This window comes from Nyctibius grandis, chromosome 18 (assembly GCF_013368605.1).
Source record: "Nyctibius grandis isolate bNycGra1 chromosome 18, bNycGra1.pri, whole genome shotgun sequence".
NCBI lineage: Eukaryota > Metazoa > Chordata > Aves > Nyctibiiformes > Nyctibiidae > Nyctibius > Nyctibius grandis.
In genome coordinates this window covers 9,340,786-9,358,517 of record NC_090675.1, presented here as the reverse complement: position 1 = coordinate 9,358,517, position 17,732 = coordinate 9,340,786, and the positions used below count along the sequence as shown (strand labels likewise).

The following is a 17,732-nucleotide window of genomic DNA, read 5'->3' as shown; positions in this document are numbered from 1 at the left end:
AAATATTTCTTTTTTCAAGAATGTTTTGGAAGCATTTAATTCCAGAATGAAGGTGAATACTTCACATTGATAGGATGCTAAATTTTTTCAAGACATTTCTATTAGATACAGCCTTTTGCAGCTTATATATCACTTATAAAAACATCTGTTTTGTGTGCTTCTGGTGTGCGCAATCTAGTTATATTAATTGTGTGGAGAAAAAAATTCAAGATAGATCCACAAAACAGCCCTAAACATTAATTATTGGTTCTCTTTCTTTTTATAGACGATAAAGACTGGACTTACAATGGTTGGGAAAGTAGTTACACAGCTCACAGGGACGCTGCCTTCAGGAGCAACTGAAGAAGAAATTTTAGCTCATAGCAACGTCCGTCGAAGTCCGCTGGTGCCTGGAATCATCACGATCATTGACACAGAGACAGTTGCAGAAGGGCAGGTAATACAGTTTGCACAGAAACAGAATGTGCATTCATTTTCATGAAAATTTCAGCAAAATGTATTTTATGCTTTTGGAAATGAAAAATTGATGAGATTTTTTGCTAGGTCAAAAACTTCTACAGACACACGCAGCTGTGATAAAGTCCTATTTGGGACTGAAATTAAGCCAAAATATATATTGTCCTTAGAACGTATTTATGTGACACTTTGACAACATCAAGTGTGAAGTGTCACATTTTGTCTCTCTAACACTTGTTCGTAATTGACATTGATTTATGCTGATCAGTTGAAATGTGTATGTAGTCTGATTATATTTATTAATATATAATGTGACTGGAAAATGCGATTGTCTGGAAATACGGTGAATTGTTGAATTCCAGCTTAAAAAAGATGATGAGTGAAGCTGGATATTAAGCGTAAAAGCTTATAATTTGACATAAATTTCAAATCTAAAATGCAGTCAAGCGTGATGCTGTTTGGTGAGGCATATGTACTCTTTTACTAATATACAGTACAGTGCGTCAGGCAAAATCATTCGTTAAAAAACCCATACCATTATCGCACAAACTTTAAATTGATGGTTTGTACTGTCTTGATGACAGAAAATATCTTTTTTGTTTGTTTCTGTCAATCATTTCATCTTTAAGTGTCTGGAATCAGTGTTTATGCAGAACTCCCATACACTTCATTATTCTGTAACTATTTTGTAAAATTTTCTTCTCCCCTATCTTTATGATGCTTATTGCAGGTAAGTTAGTAAGATATTAATGACAAATCAGTAGTCAAGTTATTTTCTTACCTGAGAGGAAAATAAAGTGTTTTACTTGAAAACAAACAAAACAAAGCAAACCCTCAGTATGCTGTTTGAGCTGTGGTTGTTCCTGAGGATTAGTTTTGGAACTACTTAGCCAAGTAATGTTACATTGAAAGGGGATTGTTCATATAACGTTATAGACCTTTTCGTGCAAAATTAAAATTAAAAAAAAAAAAGAGACTGGAAAAAAGAAGGTATTTTAGTTAAGATCTTGGAGTCAGGTCTTAAAATAAGTCTGTTGACTGCTGGGGTTTGGTTTTGTTTCCTGGAAAAAAAGGTCTTTTGGCTTTTCATATACTGCCAGAAAAAAAAAAAAGAAGAAAAATTTTGCTTCATAAATTTCTCATGAAGCCTTGTTTAATGCGGTCATTATTTCTGATGGTCATTGTCTGTGCTTTGATTCTTCTGCATAGACCTAGGGAAAAAAAAATGATATATCGTAGGTTTTTAAGTCTTGTTATGTATGATTTAGAGGTTTTATGAACTTGTCCTCTGACCTTAACAATAGTAGGGAGCTATCAAGCCTAAAGGGCGCTATGGAAAAGTAGTTGTAAAAATGATAACGCTTGCCTTGTCCAAATACTGCTGCTGTAACATAAATAAGCCATCACTTCTAGTAAAATAATTTTAGTCTGCGATCTCTAGGGAAGGAGGCTTTAAGTTAGATATCCTAATTGTATATCCTCCATTCATATTTTTGTGATCTGAAGTTTTAAAATGCTATTAAATTAATAATTTATTTTCAGTGCTGAGTCTTGCTTTCAGAATTAACATTATATTTTTTTCCAGGAAAAATAAAATAATCTTTCTTTTGCAGTGTTGGGTTTTTGTGGTACAGGAAACTTCTTAATCTTTTCCTACTAAGATGTACGTCTAGCAGAAAGAAAGTTGATTAAAAATAAATACATTTTGTACATGGTCTAAATAAAAACTGTCATTCAGCACTGCCCCAGTAAAGAACCTTCTCAGGTAAGGGGTGTCTGTCACGCGTGCTCGCAATCCCCGCTCAGTTCCTGTCCGTTGCTCCAGCTCTATTTCCATTGCCAGGTGGAAATGTGAGTTTTTGTGCCCACAGCCTCCTCTGAACGTGGCAGATTCTGCTTTTGGCAGTGGTGTGAAGTGACTTGTCCCAGGGAGCCTGGCAGGGATCCTGTGCGCGTGTGCTGGCAGAAGCAGGCATGCGAGTTTAGATGGCACGTGTTTGTAGGAGCTGGGTAGTCCTGGCTGGTTTTTATTGCATAATTGAGTGAAGCTTCGGTTCAGGAAAGTGTTTTGGCAAGTCTGACCTTTACAACGATGTTAGTAATCTCAGTGAACTAAATGGGCTTGCTCCTGTGCTTCAGCATAAACTCGTGATGAAGCATCTCGCTGATTTGAAATCTGTGCGGCTGTTTGAGCCACAGAGATCCTCCCTCATTGTGTTAACTTCTGAAATTATTTGACTCTTCTGTGGCAAATTGGTTTGCTGATAGTGGTCATCTAGACTACACTATTGCTGACACTTTGGTTGAAATTAGAGGAGTGATTGAGCAGATTGACTCACACGGAGTGCAGCCTCACCTGCGTGTTAGAGTAATTGCAGCACAGCAGCAGAGCGGATGCCTCGCGTGGCTTCATCCCTGTTTTCTTGATGCTGTGTGGCAGTGAGTTTTCTAAAGTTACTGGTTTGTCATCCCAGTTTTCAGATTCCAGGTGAGAAATGAGAGGTCTGGGTGGGTACAAAGAAACCCTTAGTGGCATCCCTGCTTCCCCCTGCGCTGAAGGTGCCTGGTTTGGAGCGTTTCATTCCTGCTGGGTGGGGATGCTGCGGGATGGCTCTGCCCGTTCCGAGCATCCATCTTCCTAAAGTGACTGGGAAACCACAGGAATTAGTGATGCCTACCCAGTGTTTTCTGGACTGAATTAACAGTTTGAAAGCCTTGCATCCCTTTCGTCAGAGATTTGTCTAGCAACTGTGTAAATATATTTGTGTGCACGTGCGTGGCTGTCAGCCTAATTGTGAATGAGGGGAATTTCAGAAGCAGGAAGGAGTTATTTTCTTATCATCAGCGAGCTCCTAATGTAAAACAAATACCTCAATAAAGATTGCGATCTACCTGCACAGCCTAACTAAGAATTGGGGTGTTGTAATGAAATAAAATAATTTCCAAGTAATAAAATATATCTTTAAGATAACATAGAGGAAAAAAAAAAAAGGAAGAAATCTTTTTTAAAAAGAGAAAGGAAATGGAAGAAGATGACAGTAAATCTAAGGCAAGCCAGCAAGCATGTCCTTTTGAAGGAGGAATAAGCACTTTTTTTCAGTGGGGAGCAGATTTTTAATATAATATATATATTTAAAGTAATGATGCATGTGCTTGTTCATTTACTTTGAGCACAGCAACACAGGTTTTAAAGATGGGGTGAGCTGCTCTGTGCATGCGTACGAAAATATAGATTTCTTTGCCAGTAGGATGATTAAGGAACATGTTTTGGACCTAAGCCAGAAGGGCTAACTGCAGCTTTAAGTTTTCACTAAGTTTTTATATATCTGCCATTTCAAAGATATCCAATATAAAGAACACGAGATGGAACTCAATGGATTTCGTGAAATGTACCGTTCTACCACGGCAGAGGTTGAAATGCTAGCTTACCACTGAAAAATATACAATTAAAGACCAAAGAAATCTTCTAATGTTATCTTGCAGGGTTAAATCTGTAGGGAAAATATTTTTAATAAAACTTATGAATGTAGATATTGTAGTGAAACCTCATACCCAGCAGTTGTTTATATGATAGCTCCTACTTTCAAAATTGGTGGTACTTTAAGAAAATTTGAATTATGAAGTAATTAAATAAATGCAAAGGAATGTAGAATTATTGAAGTTGGCTGTCATGATGTATTTGTAAAGGGAGTAAAAATAATTATCGAGATGCCCAAGTAACTTTGTGGTAAACCAAAATATGTTAACAAGGTTGTGTGCTTGTTTAAACTTCCTTCTAATGAAGTGTTAGCAAACTTTTCAGTTAGATGTAATGACTATTTATTTGAATCTGTTAATTAGTTGAAATGGATAAAACTAAGGCTGTACAGATGTCCTCTGTTTCAGTAATTGGAATTAAACGTGTGAGACTTTAGTGGCTCGAGTTTTAAAGAAAAATTATTTTCTTTTGCCCTTTGTTTCTGTATTCTTAATTAATTCATCAACTAGGCCACCCACGTGTAGTCTGCAATAATGACCTTTCTCGAAAGTCGCCAGTTTTGTGACTGAACGTAAATCTGTTAAACATCTAACATTTAGTTGACAGAGAAATATGTGGTCATTTAAAAATACAAAACTTGATTCTTAATGCTTTTGATAGAGCAATGTGATTGATGAGACATCATTGTGTTGCTTTCACAGATCATCCAAAACACATGAAAATATTTGAGGAAATATTTTAAAAATAACTTATAAAAATACGATAACATGTTGATCTTTTTATGTTTTAAAATGTGATTGGTGCTTTTTTCTGTTCCCTATTAACTTTTTATTGCATTAAAGAGGAATTTTCAGGAAAAAAATGGCAGACTGCTGCAGTTTCAAAAGTTCATTTTCATTTGGTAAGGAGTTGATAACAATTGAACCAAATAAAGATGCTTATCGGGAGCAAGAATTGTTGTGAAACTTTGGTCTAAAGCAAAAATAAGCTGGAAGAATAAAGTGTATTCAATAATAAAACTTTTAACTACATACATAATTCCACTGGTCATTAACACCAGTGCTTTCATTTATAAGAACAGCTTTCACGAAGGCTAATTTGATGTTCTAATGCTCATATATTTGGCATCAATTTTCTTCACTTTTTATATCTACGTGTATTACAGAAGAATTCTTTTTATATATAAATATAAAAAGAGAAACAGGATTCCCTCAGAGCATAATACTGTCTGCCTTACTTTTATTAAAGGAGATCTGTTTTTTGTCAAGAAGACATTTTTGTCTCAGATAAATGGTTCAGGCTGAGCGCAAGGCTGGTTTGAGTTTATGCTGGATTCTATTAAAAGGAGTGCAGTAGTTAATGCCACAGATTTATCACTTTTAGCCCTTTTCCACTGATGTTTGACCTTAGCTATAGGTTGGGGGAAGCTAATTGGGGGGGTCGGTATGGAGGGGGTTGGTTTTTGTGCGTACGTCTTAGGAACTGAAGCGAACACTGCCCTAACTTCAGCTGTTTAAATCAGTGGGGATCTTAATAAGTATACATGCAAAGAGCTCTTTATTTTATAATATTCATAGTTATAAATATTGCCAAACCTATTCGTTTTTATGATGAAGGGATTCTTCTTTCTTAATTTTATTAAGAGTAGGACCTGCTTGATTAGATTTGTGTCCATTTTTATTTGTGTTACTTTCATGTTTTATTTAAAAACATGTCTCCGCTGGGATAACTGGTGTAATTTGCCTTTAAAGATTAAAATAATTGAAGTCATAATTACTAGTGGCTTCTGTTCAGCAGTATGGAAAATACAACGAATGAAGAAAAATATGGCATAGGAGAAAAAAGCTTCAGCTATCTCTTGCCCTCAAAGCAAACGCTATTTTCTGATAGCAAATGTAATGATCCCCTAGGTGTTTTGTCTGTTTCTCTTTTCGAGTAAGATAAAGAAGACTTGATTCATCTTCGATCAGCTACAGTGCCCTGTTGAACTTTAACAGTGCTGGCTTGAGAGCTGCAGCGTTGGCTCAGCACGTCCGGCGACGGACTTTGTTGGGCCAGCAGCTTATTGGAAAATCTTCTTGCAGCTCTCTTGGTAAGATACTAGTTGGGCATCAGAAATGGGCTGAGGGCTGACTTACAAGGCCGTCTTGGTAGAAGAGCCTCAGTGTTTCTTTCTTGTCGGTTGTTTTTCTTAAAATGGTGTTTCTCTTTGTAATGGTGGGGAGCTCGGCAAGGAAGCTGCTTGAGCATCCTTATGAACCTCAGTGGCTGTGCAGTTATAAGAGTAATGCTAAGATTTAGGAACTTTTTTCAATGGGAGACTTTGTAAGGTCTTTTACTCTTAATAGTAGGGTGGTTAGAGGCCACTACCTTGGAGAACGAAGCCTATTTGGGGTGAAAAAAATTGCAGCCTCGGGATTCCTGTGGCCTTTGTCTGCCCTGTGTGTCGGGAAGCTGAATGAGCTGCTTCCTTCGAGCTTTCTGACAGCACTCGCATGCGTTATTAGGCAGTTTGTACCACTGCTTCGACTTCCAAGAAAAATTTCCAACTCTGCTCTTTTCAGTGGTAAGAAACCATGAACTGGTCAAAAGGAACCAGTTGTACAGTGTCAGTGTTGATTTCCTGTGCCATTTGTTAGCCTACGGACATCCTTCCGCCAGCACCTTTGCAGATCGTGTCTCCCACTTCAGCCTTTGCAAGAAGTAGTTTCTAAAATTCGTGACACCTGTGTGGGGGAGGCCTTGAGTCCTTCTTCATGACTGTACAACTCCCGTCTTCATCCTTGTCTGCACGAAATCTGTGCTGCTTGATCTGTCCAAATTCATATAAACCCTGTTGTCCTGAGGCAGTTGTGGCCATTTAAAGATTTCTAATACAGAAAATAATGTATTCCAGTATAAAGCATCTCGTGTTACATCAGCATAGTTTTGTTTTCCTTAAGTTGTATACAGTGGTGAAAATCATACTATGATTTTAAAGCTATGCTAGCTCTAAGTTGACACGTGAACCAGGCTTTTGTTTTGTGGCAGGTTTGGAAGGGACATTTCCAAAGAGGCTCTTCTTTGGCTGATGGTGGAGTTAAGTCAACTGCTGTAATTCCTTTGATTTTTTTTTTTTTTTTCCCTTCCTTTGTAGCATTGTAATTGTAAAAAGTGATGTATGTTTTCCCCAAGTGTCCACTGCAAAAGTGCAGGGTAAGAACATGACAAATCTTGCAGTACAGCCTGAAGATTTAAATACAAGTTGGGGATTTTAAAAAGAAATACTACTTTTCTTCTCGGTTCCACAAGGTTTTTTTTGTTCATGTTGATTTTAAAAAGATTAAGAACATTTTTTTTTTCAACTTCATCTTAGTGTGCACAAGCAAGTGTGTTTCCATGTGTGTTTCACAAGGAGGTGTTTCCATTCTGTGGCCACTGTGGGTGGGGAGGGACAGATATGGGATGTCAAGGAGATGGTGTGGCACCATCACAACCTGAGTTTCAAATTCTCTGCTATCCAAGGATATCCAGATTTTTGAGTAATGACAGTGTTTGGGTGGGTTTTTTAATTTTTTATTTTTACTTGGCTAATGCAGGAGACTAACATATTCTAGTTTGAGTCGGAAAGCTCTGCATGAGCCAGGCTTGCTGGCAGGCGAGGATTTCAGGATACACAAGCTCACAGTTGCTTTTCTTTTTTTCTTGATTGGATGTTAAGCTGATAAGTTCTTCTTCTTTGTATTTCTATCACAAACAATGGACTTGTATATCAGCCAAAATAAGGGCTGGTTTGCTATATCTGAAAATCAGCTTTTCCAGTGAAAAGTGAAGATTTTGAAAAACTCCTTTTAGATTAAACACAAAGGTTGTTTTTCCAGGAAGATAATTTTAGGCAGTGATTGAAAAAAACACTTTAAAGAGTGGAAACGGCTAGCATAGCATACAAATAAGAGATTTGAGCTTTACTGTATCCTCAAATTGGTATGTCTGAGGTGTTTCACCATTTTTAATGTTGTGAAATTTTCACTTTGTATTGTATTTCCAGAGGAAAAATATTTTAAGGTCATCTTGCCATCCAGAGTGTTCCTTGGCTGTTGAATAGGGATTTTATGTTGCAGGGATGGTAACAGTAGGGAATTTATCATTCGTTTAAAAAAAATAAAAAAGCACATGCTGAATGAATCCAGTTCACAGTCTGTAAAGATGATTCATGTAAAATATGCTAGATAACTTTTTAGCAATGATTTAGATACTCTTGATACCCACACATTTCTAGATTAAATATTTTTAACAGACTAGTTTTAAAAAGCCTTTCTATTTCTTTTGTAAAGCTGGGTTATGATGTTACTTTATCATTATCATGTATCTTTAATTAGAGTGAAATGTTTCGGATAAGTCCAAGTTACCTAAAAGTGGAAGCTGTGAAAAGATGATGTATAAGAGTTATTTAGTACAGTTTATATAGGCTGAGAAAAGAACACTGTTTCTTTGAAAAGCTCTTCGGAAGATCTCCAGACCCTTTGGTTAGTGGTTCTGGAATAAGCACGAAATGCTGACAACGGAAAGCAAAACCATAATTGTGCTTATGTGACAGTGCCAAGTAATCTGAACATTTAAAGTCAGTCAGGCGCAGGCCTCTTCATCCATATTACGTGACTTCTTTAAACATTTAAAGATGATTTCTCTTTTTGAAGCGTAAAAATATCTTCAAATTATTCTGATATCTGTTAGGAATAGGAAGTATTAAAAACCTTTCAGATTATTTTGGAAGCAGCATACAAATTATTCTGAACTTGAAATGGGAAATTTTGTACTATCTTATTAAGAAGGTGGTTTTTGCTTACCACAGAAACCCTTTTATTAAGTCCTTTTCTGACAGATCTTTCTCATTGTTTTACTTAATTTACTTTTTAACGTGATGTAACCAAGGAATAAAATACTTTTACAGCTCTTGCACGGGTTTTGTCCACACATCTTTTGGTTCTCTTCTATAAATCTAAGAATATATTTTCCTTTTCATGCAGTTAGACATTGGTAATACCATGTCCTTTTGGAGGACCTTTTGTATGTCTTCAGTCAGCTTTAGTTTTGACTGGCCCAAGTAGTTTTATCAACTTCAAGTAGCCTTTTGTTTAAAAACCCCAAAGCTCATCTGTTGTCCCTTTCTCCAGAAGAGGTTGTGCAACACAGACCTCAGTCCAGATCTGTCCTTTTCCACTTAATTTCCCTCTGTTGTCAAAACTCTTCCCTACCTTTTAATTGCCTTTTTGTTCACAAGAACGTATTTTACGACAGCATTTTTTTAAAGGGGTTTTGATTAACAGCCTTTTGAAATACTGTTATTTAATGTCCATTGAGGCAATTTCAAGATTTTTGAAAATTGAATTTTTTTGAAAATTCTTGTTAACCGCTTATTTTGTAATACAGCTGATTTCATACACATTCCCAGTCCTTAGTATTTCTTGCGTCGTTTGGAAATCCAGATACCTCAGGTCCATCCCCACTTACTAGCAGGGTGCAAGCTGTAGTGTTCCCACCTATGGAACTGGTGGAAGGCAAAACCACTTTCCTTGACTGGGTTTTTGGTCTGTTTTTCCACTCATTTGCCATGTATACTTTGAATCCTCTCAAAGAAAATACTGATTTATGTAATGGTTAAATACTCCCTTTTCTTTGAAAAACTCTATACCGCTTTTTTTGCTTCCTGTTATGTGATTTTTTTGTTATTGCTTAGAGAAAATAATTTGTTGTTTACAGTTGAAGAACTGTGTGTGCTCTTCAGTGTAATTACAGTGATCCTCCTTACATCAGTCCAACCACACGTCTGGTGGAATGAGGGCTCCTGTCCACAGGCGAGCTGAACGAGCAGGGCAGCTCCTGTCACAGATTTAGGAGTAATAGGCCCTCTCGATTGTAGACGTACAGAGAGGTCACAGCCCTCGCTTCAGCCAACAGCAATGGAAACCTGAAATGTAGCTTCCTGGTGCGCACAGACTACAGAAGATTGTGTTTAGTTCACATGCAGTTATATTTCTAATTTATACCACTGTGTATATCTTATAAAACAATTACTGTATCAGTAAGCTGGTATTTTCTCTTAGGTGTGTTTTTATTTCCTAACCTTCCTTCGTCTCTATTAATATTGTGCAGGTACTTGTCAGTGAGGACTCGGATAGTGATGGTATTGTGGCCCACTTCCCTGCACATGAAAAGCCCATTTGCTGCATGGCTTTTAACCCTAGTGGTAAGTTATTTTACTGTTTTTAGTTGTGAACAAGATGAAGACAGTAAAATACCATAGGTGTGTGTTCCATTGCTTTGGAGGAATTGCAGATACCATTGTGATACGTGCAAATATCTGCTCACTGGTACTAGGAATTTTGATCTGCTCTGTTGAATGTGTCATACACTGGTTAATTTGTCTTTTCTGGAAATTTCAAACTTAAGCAACTGTTATGTGACGGTATGTGTGAGAAGATTCAGTCTGCTACTTCGGGTATAGCAGAAGTACTAAGGAATTATTTTCTGTTGGGTATCCTGCCAGCCAGGTATCCAGCTGTTCTGATAAGCAGGTATCCAGAGGATCAGCACATGGATTAAATTGTACTCCTCCATAAATATGAAAATAATATGACTCGTTTCCCTGGCACTGTTTTTTAAAGTAACTTTACTGCCATTCTGTGTTTTGGTGATGAAGAGTTTGCGATTCTATCATCACTCCTGAGTGAAATGAACTGTAATCTGAAAATACTTTTAAGAAACTCCTCAAAAGTACCTGTTACTCTTCTTCTTTATAAGTGAACAATGACTGTGGGCAACAGAGAAAACTACATATCTTCCCTGTTAATAAATCTTACTAATTTGACAATTAACACATTTACTACTCTGACTATAGACAGCAAAAAAATGCAGGGTTGTAGTAGTAGTCAGTGAAGTGGCCAGCAAATCAACAGCTTCCCCTTGCCTAAATTAATGGCTTCTGAAATGTAGCAAACGCCATGAAGATCTTGAGGATGAAGCCACATTTCAAAGAATAAAACTAAATGTCTGTCATTTATGTTTTCACTTTTACTGTCCAGTTGGTCTTATTCTGACATCCCATCTGTGATGTCAGAACTCTTCAATAGCGGTGTGCAGTTCACAGCATTTTCACTGGGAGTTTTTGACATAAAAAACTGTATTCTCATCTGGCTGCATTTTCTCGTGATACTTAAGAGAATTTTTTGTGGAACTCTGTATTTAACTGAGAATAAACTATGCCAGTTCCAGAACAGTAATGTTTTTGCTTTGCAGTCTGGTAGAAAGATAATACCTAGAGCTGAGCAATGCTAATTAAGTGAAACAAATAGAGCTGCTTAAATTAGAATGCTTTATAGGTATTAATTAAAGCCTCCTTAAGACAATTTTTATGATTGTATAAATTTAAGGGAAACAGAATGTTTACACAAAGGCAAATTAACTTGCTATTTTTTAAATTAAAGGATATATTTGCATATTCTTGGATAACTTGTATTAGAATCAAGTTCTTTTGGTTTACTCAGGTACTAAAATTACAATCCTTTGTGTACAATGGAGCAGACTGTTACCTTCAATCTGATGGTGCAATAAGATACTTAATGGCAAAATGCTTATTCTAATTGATGTTATTTTTGACTGATTGCAAATTGTCTACCTTATGAGATATTTGCAGGAGGGATGATTCACAGCAAGGTATTGAATCATACTGCATGTTCTGGGTACAGCAATATCAAACCAGTTGAAAACTATTACCTCAACTGCCTACGGTATGAAAGCAGCTCTTAACACAGGATTCTGTATTCTTTATTTAACATCAAGGCAGGATTTTGTTTGAAGCCGGTGTTCTGAGTAACATCATCTTAATCCATTATATAGTGGTATATTGCCAATCAAGCTGATCTCATTACAAAGCAGAACAAAACGAGGTGCCTTTTGATACTGTCCTTGTCTATTGCCTGGCTGTAGTTAAAAACCACTTTTACTCCTAAGTTCAAGCAGCGTCTGTGATGCTGCACTAGAACATAACAACTGCGAACCTTCCCTGTAAAAGCAAACAGGGAACACTGATCTGTTTCAGTGAACTGTTTTATTCTCTGTGGCTGATCAAATAGGGTAATTTCATCATGTCTCATCCCAAGGGCCCATGAGCTCCACAGGTATTCAGGTAAAAACTTACAGGATTGTGTTTGGGGAAAAAAAGTCTGAAACAAAACCACCACTGGCACTGGAAACCGCTGCAGGTCAGTGGCTATGGAAGATGAGTATGTATGTTTTTTTGTAGTAAACCAGTAGAACGGTGCCACAGCCACTGTAAGGTGTCAGTTGCCAGTAAGGTACATTTTTTGATTTTCTGCTGTTTATGTTTTCATACTGAACAAGGAGCTTGCTAGGGATAAGTTACTTGTGATAAAATAGCAGTACAGAATCTACGGGTATCATTGTGAGAATAGCTCCTGGGAAGGGGTAATATATTGCTTCATGGTAGGATTATCAGAAAACAATCCAATGGGAAGGAAGGAGACTCACTAATGTCAGTAAATGGCAGTCATATTTTTCCCTAATCTTTCTTTTCGAAGCCAAGAAGAAATCCTTTATTGCACTTAGAGGGTCCAAGATATGTTATTATGGGCCTGATTGAAAGTCTGTTGCAAACAATGCCCTGACCCTTGCTGACAGAGTGTCTTTTTGTTGTTGGGGTGTTTTTGTTTTGCTTTGTTTTTGAGGCTTTGGGGGTTGTTTTTTCTTCCCAGCCAGGTAAATAATCCATGTGGAGTTCTGAGCTGGATTAGTTGGCACTGGGAGCTTGCTGTACGTGCAAGCTTTACATTAGCTGCGTTACAAGGCAAAATCATGGAAGAACAAGCAGGGGTGTCCCTGCATAGCATTTCATAGTGCTGCGCAGACATTGCTGTAGTGACTTTTGCTGGCATTAGATCTACCTTTTGTTTAAATTTAAGGCATATCTATTGAATTTTTTTTCTTTTCCATTTTTGAGGTATTCAAAGAAAAAGAAACTTGGCATACAGTTAACTTATTTAATATTAGATCTATGGCTACTCTGAGAATCTGGTTGAATAATAAAATAAAAAAGTTGAAATATCATTCCTGAGTATCCTTAGGGGGCACCATAGTTTGTTTTTTTTTTTTTTAGTGCTGCCTAGCATGTCCTTGAATACCTCTTCCAGACCCTTATGTTAATAAAAGCTTGGTTCTGAGATGGTTGATTTTAGGGAAACTGTAAAAGTCTCAGTCTAAGACATACAGCAAATCATGTTTAATATTAGAAAGAAAAAAAAAAAAAACCCAAACCACCCCATAAAGGAGAAAACCTGCAGTTCCTGGTAGTTTAGGTTTTCTCTGCGTTTTTTCCTGTGTACATCAAATTTTAGTTTTCAAAAACAGTTGTGGTGGGGAGTGGGTTGCTGTGCTTTTTTGGGAGGTGGAGGGGAGGGCGTTTGTACTACAGCTGAAAATCTGTGGCCAGGCATCTCATCCACAAAACCCCTTAGTCTTGTGGAATTTCTAAAAGCCGGTTCCTGCACATATTGTTATTGCCTCTCTGCTTAACGTTTTTCATTTTTATAGGTAAGATACGTAGTAGTTCAGTAAAAGTGAAAAAGAACTGGTACTCCTTTGCCATTTGCTGCTGATTGAACCTTTGGGAAACAGGCACGAACTGCTAACTGGGTCCTTATTCTAGTGGTAAAAATAAAAATTACGACGTGAGCCTCCTTAATCCGTTCCCTTGGCCAGTTGTGTCGTCAGCTTTGGTGACAGTGTTTCTTCTGGCTGGTGGGCACACTTCCTACGTAACGTTCTTGTTCTGGTTTTGGAAGTGTGCTTAATAAATCTGATTCCAAGTTTCAAGTTCAGGTGACTTGGCACTGTTACTTGTTTTCTTTTTTCTTTTTTAATTGCCAGAATATGAGTATTTCATGTGTCCTTTTCTTCCATAGGAAACGACACGGTTTTTCTATGCACTTTATGTCAAAATCATGATTTATTTATGTAATGCTATATGTGCCAGTGACTTTTGTGACTTACATGAAGATAAGGTCCCTCTTCTGAAGCACTCGTGTTTTGATTCTTAGACATCCATCCAATATTGAATGAATTAAATAAATGTTACAGTAATAATTTAGCGTTGCCAAGTGCTGTGGAAGAGATGCTGTATATTAACAGGAAAGGGATCTGTTGTTGCAGTATACTTGCATGATAAGTAATGCATACACATGGTATTTATTTTTTTACCACAACCCCTTCCCATGAAGCGACGCTTGCACCGCAGTATGTGGCCAGGATACTGGCATGTGAGAGGAGGGAGCTGTGGGGCCCCGGTGCAGGTGATGACCAGAAACGGGCTCCTGCCAGCAGAATAATTCACGCAGCTTGGAAATGGCCAAGAGAGGGGATGAGTGTTGCAGGGAGCTGTGGCTGGTAGACAGCAGGCTGGGCACTGCAGGTACGCAAGGTCTTTGGAATGGCAATCGCTGAGTGTCTTTGGATTATAGCACTGTTTTGGAGTTGGTGGGGAGAATAATGATATTTCTTCAACCTAATTGAGAAGGATCCATGTCTAAGAAGGAAGTCCTATCTCTTAGGCATACAGAAACCATTGCGAGGGAAATGAGCTGCCTTCTGAGGATATTTAGTTCGTTTTCAACACCCATCTGATCGTCTGTGCGAAGCAGCTGCTGCAGACAGAGCTAAGAGCACCATGTCCACTCTTTCATTTCTGAACAAAGGCAGGCGGCTTCTAACTTTTAGGAAGACTTTAAGCCTTTTATTAAAACCTTTCAAGATGGGAATAAATAATACAAGGAAGTGAAGTAATATTAATAGACTGGGGACTTTCATTAATCTACCTCTGGCATGTATATTGATGTAGTGGAAACAAGAGGCTTATACTTACAAAGAAACTTTAAGAACAGTTACTTTAATTCACTTATTAAATGAAAATCACATTAAGCTTTTGTGTGGATGCTTTTACTTAGCATTAACATTGGCTTGATCTATTTTAGCTTGAATATGCAGTTTTGGATGAATTGAAGGCCAGCTTACTGTGGATAGTGTCCAGAAAAAATGTAGTGCTGCTTACTAATTCACATTAGGCAATTTAGATTAATTTTTCAGACTGCATCTATGTAGATATGCTCCCAAACCTGTGCATCGTGTTTTTCCTGGTTATATTTTTGGTTTTTTTTGAGAAAAACTTGATACCTTTAGATTGGGTCCAGGAAGGAGGCCTGTCTTTATAGGATTACAGTCAATACACCTTGGCCACATAAAAATAATCTAGGTTGTTGTTAGCTGAACTGACTTGCGAACAATGTCACCTGCATGATTTCCTTTTTGTGATGAACACACACACTCTGTTACTGTGGTTTACAGGACAACGTAGCCTTCCACCATGTCTTGGAATGGTGATTTGGCCTTTTCCATGCTATAAATGTAAGATATTTAGAAATGTCATTTATGTACAACCAGTAAAAAATTTCTGTTATATAATGTAAAACAGCAGTACTGACACTAAGGTCTGTATTTATTATGGTTGAATTTTTACCATAATTAAAATGTAGCCAGGATAAAAAAATTTGGTAAATATTTTCTTGGTTGTTAAGATGTTTTTCTGTCAGTGCAACATTATGCAAGAATTTGTTGTTAGGAGACTTCATTTTATGTATATAGTATTTATATATGATATATTTTTTATAATATTATAGATTTTTATATATTTTTAATATAGATTTCTATATTTATATAATACAAACCCCAGGTACAAACCGTTTGCAGAATGTCCTAGTCGTTACAGTATCGCAGAAGAATCCTGTCTGCTACATAATGTAAATGGACAAGAGCTTGTTATGTAAACTCTGGATGAAGATGCCCTGGACTAAATTTTGAAAGTTCACAAAAGGAAGGAATACACCATAGGGGGTTACTTAATTTCAGATGTTTACAGAAAAGCCTCCGAGCTTTCAACGTGTTGATGATAGTCTGCCAGGAATTGTAAGTGTAGGCAGGGTCGGAAACGGGGAGAGGGAAGGGCAAGGATTAGATGTTACCAATTAGAATCAGTTGCTCAATGTTAAACTGGATTAGTCTAAACTAGAGCGTGTCTAGACTGGAGACTGGAGGAACCGTACAAACATCCTCGTTTTTCATTATGTTGTATTAGACGCTGTGATTTAGGAAGGAGGAAAAAACCTCACCGATTCTGATGTCAGCCGTAGTCCATTAAAACTAATTCACTTTGTCCCCTCTTCCAGCGCAGACACAGGGATGATTCGAGTCGCTGTTGTTAGAGTCAATAAATGCGCTGGGCTCCACAGACCTCTGGCGTGATCTGTTGGGGGAATTTCTGTACATGGCTCCGTTCAGATGTTTTGGGTTGTTGCTGTTCCTTTTAATACTGGTCCAAAGTATTCACTGTTTTACTTTCATGTAAGGTCTTGGGACTCAACCAGAGTTAGTTGTGGATGCAAATGTCCTGAACGAGAAGGTACTCAGAAGTAAGACTGCAGTGTGATTTGGGAGGCATTAGGTCTGCTCCAAGGGTGTATATTATTTGAAAGTTGCATTTCCACATGTTTAAAAGAAATAGTTATTGATTCTTATTTAAAAAAAAAAAAAAAGAAAATATGCCCCCCACACGTAAATGAAACAGAGTGTTCAGTTTTGGAGGGCAGTGGGGTGGTATTTCTTACCTTTCCACATAGCAAGCCTGAAAACTGAGAAGGGGACGATCGTTACCTATTTGAAAAACACACCAATGTGCTGTATTTTTTTGCAAAACAAAATTACCTATATTTTCCTCCATAGTCAATGAATATATTCCAAAATACAATGGAAATTCTGGTTTTCTTACTGCCCTAATTTTTAATCATCTGCTTCTTTATTGGTATCTACAATTGTAAAAGTATGTGGCCTCTTTTTTCCCTTTTCTAATTGGATTTCTTTCAAGTATGTTCAAGTTCCTGATTCTCTGCCTAGTTAGTATTTGTAATCCTGTGCATTCTGGAAAAGTATTTTCATTGATTGTTATGAAGACGTATTAAAAAGATAACACTTTTGGGTTTATATATAAGTTTTGGGAAGTCCATAGAATAGCATAAGCTTTGTGTTTCACTCCTCTGTATCCAGTTCTTTCGTGTGATTTTGTAATGTGCAGTTTCTAAGACATTAATCATCCGGTCACTGGATATATTTAAATGGACTCTGGACTGACAGACATACACGTGTATTGTACATACACAAAAAAATCCCGTTCCTCTTCTGTGTAAGGAAGATGATGAAAAAATTACACAAATGCTCCCCATTGCTAGTACGTGTTCTCATGAGAAACCCCCAGCAAATAGTGAGCCATTGTTTGCAGGCCGCATCTCAAAGGAAAAGTTAAAAATACAGTAAAATTTACATGACGGAATAACACTGCAAAATGAACTCAAAAGCAAATGCTGCTTGGTCGACTCGCTGGCATGCACGCTGTGGTGTATGGCTGCTATTCATAGACGTGAAATTAAAGGATGCAGTTAAACACAGTTGTGAAACGTCCAGTCCAACAGCTGCATTTAGTTTGTTTTTCAATTTCTCATTGCCTTTCTTGTTTATTAGCTGTGACTCTGAGGTCAGAATTAAAACAAATATTTTAATGGCAGCATTTATGATGTTGGCAGGGAGCGCTATGGTGTAGTCCCGCGAGTCGGACAAGGCTCGGTGTGGGTGGTGTGAGGTGGGTCCCTTCAGGCCTGAAACGCCGTCCCCGTCGGTGAGACTTCCCAAAGTCCAACGCTGGTAA

The 17,732-nt window shown here is 37.5% G+C and overlaps 1 protein-coding gene across 7 annotated transcripts in view; it reads left to right on the top strand.

Annotated features, from left to right (window-relative positions):
* Window positions 1–17,732, top strand: part of BCAS3 (BCAS3 microtubule associated cell migration factor) — a 344,583-nt gene that overhangs the window by 67,774 nt on the left and 259,077 nt on the right. For all 7 annotated transcript variants that reach the window (XM_068415391.1, XM_068415388.1, XM_068415389.1 and 4 more), the window contains 2 exons: window positions 266–436; window positions 10,067–10,160. In XM_068415391.1, coding sequence (XP_068271492.1) covers window positions 266–436; window positions 10,067–10,160 — 265 coding nt within the window. The remainder of the gene's footprint in view (window positions 1–265; window positions 437–10,066; window positions 10,161–17,732) is intronic.